Source organism: Protobothrops mucrosquamatus, unplaced genomic scaffold (genome assembly GCF_001527695.2).
Source record: "Protobothrops mucrosquamatus isolate PMUCROS unplaced genomic scaffold, P.Mucros_1.0 scaffold2269, whole genome shotgun sequence".
Lineage (NCBI taxonomy): Eukaryota > Metazoa > Chordata > Lepidosauria > Squamata > Viperidae > Protobothrops > Protobothrops mucrosquamatus.
Window position 1 is genome coordinate 81,143 of NW_015388358.1, and position 7,183 is coordinate 88,325.

The 7,183-nt window shown below is 46.5% G+C and overlaps 1 protein-coding gene across 1 annotated transcript in view; it reads right to left on the bottom strand.

The window, feature by feature from the left end:
• SBNO2 (strawberry notch homolog 2) overlaps positions 1 to 7,183 on the bottom strand; it is a gene marked incomplete at its 5' end in the record, with an annotated part of 100,375 nt that overhangs the window by 17,519 nt on the left and 75,673 nt on the right. The window contains 5 exons of the mRNA XM_029285792.1: positions 629 to 737; positions 3,706 to 3,777; positions 5,067 to 5,179; positions 6,046 to 6,181; positions 6,539 to 6,670. Of these exons, the coding sequence (XP_029141625.1) occupies positions 629 to 737; positions 3,706 to 3,777; positions 5,067 to 5,179; positions 6,046 to 6,181; positions 6,539 to 6,670 (562 nt within the window). The remainder of the gene's footprint in view (positions 1 to 628; positions 738 to 3,705; positions 3,778 to 5,066; positions 5,180 to 6,045; positions 6,182 to 6,538; positions 6,671 to 7,183) is intronic.

Genomic DNA, 7,183 nt, shown 5'->3' on the forward strand with positions numbered 1-7,183 from the left:
TCCTTCCTTCCTTCCTTCCTTCCTTCCTTCCTTCCTTCCTTCCTTCCTTCCTTCCTTCCCTCCCTCCCTCCCTCATAAGAGAATAACACAGTTGGAAGGGACCTTGGAGGTCTTCTAGTCCAACCCCCTCCTCAGGCAGGAAACCCTATACCAGTGTTTCTCAACCTTGACAATTTTAAGGCATGTGGACTTCAACTCCCAGAATTCCACAGCCAGCAATGCTGGCTGTGGAATTCTGGGAGTTGAAGTCCACATGCCTTAAAATTGTCAAGGTTGAGAAACACTGCCCTATACCATTTCAGACAAATGGCTGTCCAGTCTCTTCTTAAAAACCTCCAGTGTTGGGAGCACCCACAACCTCTGGAGGGAAGCCGTTCCACTGATAAATTGTTCTAACTGTCAGGAAATTTCTCCTTAATTCTAAACTGGATCTCTCTTTGATAGGCTTCCATTGCAATGACCTCTGAACTCCTTCTCCAAGGTAAAATTTTGACTAGACGGTGACAATCTGCTGGATTTCGAACTGGGGACCGTCCAGAGGCTTTAGAGCCCACGTCCTTCCCCATACCACAAGATCAGCTCTGTCCTTTACTTTATGAACATTATATTCCACCCCATCCTTGCTTACCACTGAAAAAAGCCGCATCTCCTTCTTGATAACCCTTTGGCACGGGGACTTTGCTCTCAGTCTGCTGGAAAATGGTGCGCAGGACTTTATCGAGTGCTTTGATTCCATACTGGGGAGAGGCAGACAAAGGCATTAAAAAAATCACAGCCCTTACACAGCTAAGAGCATCTTGACTAGATGCAACTCACGTGAAGGAAATCAACCACTTCCACTGCTCAGCCTCCCCACGTTGTGGTGGGGAGTCCTTGGTGCTCTCTGAGCTTGGCTGTTGGCTTGCAGACATTGCATCACCCTGCTAGGGCAGGGCTTTTCAACCTTTTCACCCATTTTGTCACTTTTAGGATATGGCAACATCCGAGTACCACCCGTCGCTTAGCAAGGTGTCAAAAACTTGACCAAAAAAAAAAAAAAGTGATAAAGTACAGGTAGTCCTTGACTTACAACAGTTCGCTTAGTGACTGTTTGAAGTTACAATGGCACTGAAAAAAAGTGCCTCCCAAGCGACAGCCGAGCAAGACACCTGTCTGCCCGCCCGGCGGCGCTCTTCCTCCTGTCCGAGGTTTTCATTGTTGTCAGCATTTTTGTTGAGGATTGGCAGTGGGGGTGGGGTGGGGGGTGTTTGGTTTTTATTCCTCCCCGTCTGCTGCGTGGTTGCAGCAGGTTTTGGTCACTTCACATGACCCTGGGACACTGTGACCATCATAAATATGAATCAGTTGCCAAGCATCTGAATGTAAATCACAAGACCCTGGAGATGCTGCAACATTCCAGCTGATCGGCGCTTTTTCTGGGCTCAGCAGAAGCACCAGGATCAGCGCCGAGCTCCAGCTGGAGCCTGGCGCTGATCCTGGCGCTTCCGCTGAGCCCTGACAGCCCTGCAGCTCCAGCCATCTCTCGCTCAGACTTGTGTGGTGCTGCCACCAATTCAGCTCATTCCCCTCCCCCGCTACCACTTTTCTAGGATGGTCGCGTACCACTTGCCAGGTGCCCATGTACCACAGGTGGTACCCGTACCACTGGTTGAAAAGCCCTGCACTAGGGAACATCATCAGTATAACGGAATGTGGGGTTTGCTACCTACTAATTAATACAATGAACCCTGGAGTTAGGACCATAATGGAGTCCAAAATTTCTATTGCTAAGCGAGACAGTTCTTAAGCGGGTTTTAACCCATTTTACAACGTTTTTTGCCACAGGCGTTAAGTGAATCACTGCAGTTGTTAAACGAATCTGGTTTTCCCTTTGGCTTGGCTTGTCAGGTGGTTGCAAAAAGCGATCACGTGAGCCCGGGACACTGCGACCGTCATAAATATGAGCCAGTTGCCAAGCGTCTGAATTTGGATCATGTGACCGTGAGGATGCTGCAATGGTCATAAGTGTGAGGACCGGTTGTCAGTCACTTCTTTCAGTGCTGTTGTAACTCTGAATGGTCCCTAATTGAGCTGTTGTAAATCAAGGACTGTCTCCAGCGGCTTGCTCTGCCAATTTTGGTGGAGACGTGCAAGCTCCTCGACTTAGGACCATTTGCTTAGTGACTGTTCGAAGTTACAGCGGCATGGAAAAAAGTGATTTACTTGCAGCTGTTCCTTGCACTTATATGCAGCCTCCATATAAGTTCCTTGCACTTATATGCAGTCCCTTAATCAAAATTCGGGTGCTTGTCAAACAGAAATGCATTTATGACAACAGCAGCTTCCCAAGGTTACATAATGGCCCTTTCTGAATTTCCCAGCCAGCTTCCGACAAATAAAATCAAAGGGGGGGGGGACATGCCGGTTTCACTTAATAACCGCACGAATCACTTAACAACTGATTTAACTTAATGCAACTGTTCTGTCCCCAACAGCAACTTGGTCATAATTTGGAAGACTACCTGCAAATATATAAACAGGGCGCAAAGCCCCACCCTCCTTTCTAGCACCGATGACATTACAGGTGGTCCTTAAACTTACAACAATACATTCAGTGACCGTGCAAAGTTTCGTCGCTGAAAAAAGCGACATGGCAGTTTTCATACTTACGACCGTTGCAGCCTCCCCATGGTCACAGGATAAAAATTCGGATGCTTGGCAACTGACTCTATTTAGGAAGGTTGATCTGTCCCGGGTTCATGTGATCACCTTCTTACAAGCAAAGCCAGTTCATTCAACAACCAGGTTACTCACTTCGCAACTGCAGTGATGCCCTTAACAACTGCGGCAAGACAGGTTGCAAAACGGGGCCAAATCCACTTATCAAACGTTTTGCTTAGCCACACAGAAATGTGGGGCTCAATTGAGGTCGTAAGCTGAGGACCACCTGGTACTTTGTTGGGCAATGCAATGCAATGCCTGCAAGCCAACAGCCAAGCTCGGAGAGCAGCAAAGATCGCACATTTTAAAGTTTTAAACGCCTGTCCTCATGTAACCCGAAGGGAAAAAAAACAGCACTGGTTGTTATTTTCTACCTTGCGCATCTGCTTGAAATGCTATCCTTGAGGATTAAAAAAAAACAAAACCCACGCGCCAGATGCCATGAAAAAAACAAAGGCAAAATAATACGAATCCATAGCACAGTGGTGGCGAACCTGTGGCACAGGTGCCAGAGGCGGCACTCGGAGCCCTCTCTGTGGGCACACGTGCCGTTGCCCCAGCCTCGCCTCCCCCCGCGACCCCTCCTCTCCAGCAGCCCCCCTGGAGGAGAGTCGCCCCCGAGCGTGGCCCACGCGGAGCAGTGCAGCCAAGGACATGGCAGCCAGACAGCATAGACAACACTCCGTCCTCACACCCCATCATGCACAGTTGATGCTGCAGGGCGCAGGCAAAGGGCGTGACCACCATAGCGCTGCTGGGCTGCCTGGGCAATCTGCGGTGGGCCCTGGAGGCTGTGAGTGGCCCTGCGGGCAGGCGAGGCAAAGGATGGAGGGCAGAGTGGGGGCAGGGCAGGAGGTGGAGCAAGAGCGGGGCCAGTTTTTGGGCACTCGGTCTCTAAAAGGTTCGCCATCACTGCCATAGGCATCTTTTCTAACTTACAAATCTTACTGAAAGGCAGGGGGTTTTTTTGGGGGGGGGGAAAGTGCTTGCAGACTTAACCCCCACCTTATTCTCAAAGTTGTATTTGCTGAGGTCCCGGGATTCAGTCGCTCTTCGGTCACCGTGAGTTAAGGCACCCTGCGGAAAGGAAAAGGTCACACACATGAAAACTGGACACAACATCAGTCTGTATTTTGCGGTGGCTTATTCTACCTTTTGCTTAACACAATGAAGAGCCCAGCTTGACTTCGACTCTTGAGGTGCCTGGAGTAATTTTCTATTGGCAAAATCCTGGCTGATAAAATTATTTAAGGGCTAATCTCGCTTCTGCCCTGTTGGTTTCTTTTTTATGTAGTTAACTTTAATGTTAAAGTGGTTAACGTTCTAATTGTTTCACGTTGTGGCTTTATGTTGTTGTACGCCGTCCACGGCATGTAAATTTAATAAATAAAATAGTCATTGTGGTTAACTGACTGGAAATTATAATCAGATGAGAGTTATATGTTTGAAGAGAGTATTTTTTACAAGGTCAGGAGCTGGGGGCGGATAAAAAAAAGGGGGGGTTGCATCTCTCATATCCTACTCCTGAGCTGGACAGCAGGAGGCCAGTAACCTCACGTCCTTTCAATGTTTCAGACTACAACTCCCACAATTCCTTGCTGTGGTATTTGGAGTTGGTGCAACAAAAAACCCAAAATGCTCTGAAGCAAGTTTGGGAGAGTTTCTCCGTGTCATTTTCATTTCCATTGCCCATCATCTTGGTTTTTAAGTCTTTTAATCTCATTTTAATTAGGGTTTTTTTTCGCACTTTTAACGTTTCTGTTACATGGTAAGCCACCCAGAATCGCTGCATGAGTGAGACGGGTGGCACAGAAATTGAATAAATAAATATATTTCCCTTATTAAAAACTTTGACAAACCCCTGTAAAGTGGAATGGAACAACCCGCCGCAGACAATTCACTGTGGGGTAAATCAACGCGGTGAATGTTATCCGCCACTGTTTTCTTCAACGGCATTTCCATTGACAAAAATGGAAATCGTGTCCAAGAAACAGTGGCAGGTAAAACATTTATCACACTGAGTTATCCCGCATGGAATTGTCCACGGTGAATTGTCCGTGGGGAGTTGACATCGGCGAGTTGTCCTAGATCAGGGGTAGGCAACCTTGGCTCTTTTATGAGGCGTGGACTTCAAATCCCAGAATTCCTGAGCCAGCATGGCTCAGCTTGGAAACCTCTCCCTTTCCCCTCAGCACGGCTGGCTCAGGAATTCTGGGAGTTGAAGTCCACAAGTCATAAAAGAGCCATGTGCTAGATCCTCTGTAAAGTAGGCTGAAAATTATTCTCTCCAAAAGGGAAGGGAGCAGGAAGTTGAAAACAGTGACTTTTCTTAAGGTTTTTTTGGGCAGGGAAAGAGAGTAACTTACAAGGCTCTCCAGCCGTTTTGCCACGATAGACGCAAACCGCCGCTCGCCAGCCAGTTCAGAGATGAGAAAAATGTACTCAGGAGCAGAAACCTGGTTGGAACGGTGAGTGCGGCCTGGAAGGAAAAGACAGACGGTGAACGGACCCTCCCACGGCACAATCCAGCTGTCCCCAGAACTGTTTCTGTTAGGCATAATAGGAGGAAACTACAAGAAAGGTTGTATATATTTAATTTTGCATGCATTAACTACAGCAAGAATTGTATTTGCCCAATATTGGAAAAATGAAAACTTACCAACAGGAGAAGAACTAATTAAGAAAATTTTAGATTGCGCAGAAATGGACAGATTGACAATTAAAGATAAAAGAGAAAGAAGACTCAGTGTACTTGAGAACATGGGATAATTTTTACCAATGGCTAGAAAAACGAGTTAGAGAGAAAGGAACATGATATGTACTATGTAATATTGAATATATACTGGTAAGAAAAAGACTACTGAGCGATTAACTAATATATTATGATAATATAGAAATTAACTCTTATTGTTTTTTAAATACATGAACCCAGACAATATGCTGTTTGCTAAATATTAAGAATGTTATTTAAAAAAAAATTCCAACCCTAATTCAGGAGACACTATACCATTTCAGACAGGTGGCTGTCCAGTCTTTTCTTAAAAATCTCCAGTGATGGAGCACCTACAACCTCTAGAGGCAGGTTGTTCCACTGATTAATTGTTCTCACTGTCAGGAAGTTTCTCCTTAGTTCTAGGTTGCTTCTCTCCTTGATTAGTTTCCATCCGTTGCTTCTTGTCCTGCCTCCAGGTGCTTTGGAGAATAGCTTGACTCCCTCTTCTTTGGGGCAGCCACTCAAATACTGGAATACTATCATGTCACCCATAGACCTTCTTTTCATTCAGCTAGATTTCCTACTTCTGGATATTCCTACAGGAGACACCAAAGCTGGCTTGGTTGTCTTACCAAACTGCTGTATTGCTCGGTCAGCACTCCAGGGCAATTCCAGCGTCATGTGGACCCGACGTTTCTGATTCTTTACCCGTCTGTCTGCCTGGAGAGAAATCCCTGAGCTAGAGGCTTCCGAGATTATTGCAACGAGCTGAGAGAGAGAGAGAGAAAGAGAGAGAGAGAGAGAGAGAGAGAACAGAGTCAATTTTGTCAGCTGGATTTTTGGCACATGGTACCGTGTTTTCCCCAAAGTAAGGCCTAGCTTGACACCAAGGACTCCACATTTTATTTCAATCCTGAGCTACAAATATTCTCCTCTATCAGCTTCTAACGATTGTTAAGTGAGGACTGCCTGCACTTAGCCTGCCTGAGCAGTCAACCAGTGCTTCCTTGATCTTGCCCAGCCAAGGCAACTCAAGACAAAAACACAGAGGGGTCCGATGCATATCGTGACTCTGGCAAGGTGGGGCCCCTCCCTCCCCCATTCCTGGCCACCCACGGCGCTCACTTTGTCTCCATTCATGAAACGCTCCTTCTCCTTGAGGTTCACGTGGTCGATCGACAGCCCCTGCTCGGCTCGCGATTCAAAGACCACAGTGCCGCCGGGCCTCCGCATGACTCGTCCCTTCCGCCCGGTCATCTGTCCAAGAGGGGAAAAGGGGCACATTGGAAGAGACAAAATGGGCCACAGCGGTGACCCTGTTTCGTAGCTTGGGGGACGTATGTGAGGAGTGGCTGCTCGGCTGCTATTTTACGGCACCGGTAATTTTGCTTGGGGTTTCTATTTTGTTTTTTCATGGTTAGCCACCCAAAGTCACATACTTCAGATGGGTGATCATATCTAATTAATTAATTAAATCTATCTATCTTTGAGACAAGCGTAGCTGCCCAGAATCACCTTGTAGGATGGATAGATAGATAGATAGATAGATAGATAGATAGATAGATAGATAGATAGATAGATAGATAGATAGATAGATAGATAGATAGATAGATAGATAGATAGATAGATAGAAGATGGATGGATGGATGGATGGATAGAGATAGATATGGATGGATGGCTAGATAGACAGGTAGATAACTAGATAGATTATGGATGGATAGAGATAGAGATAGATATGGATGGATGGATGGATGGTGGGTGGGTGGGTGG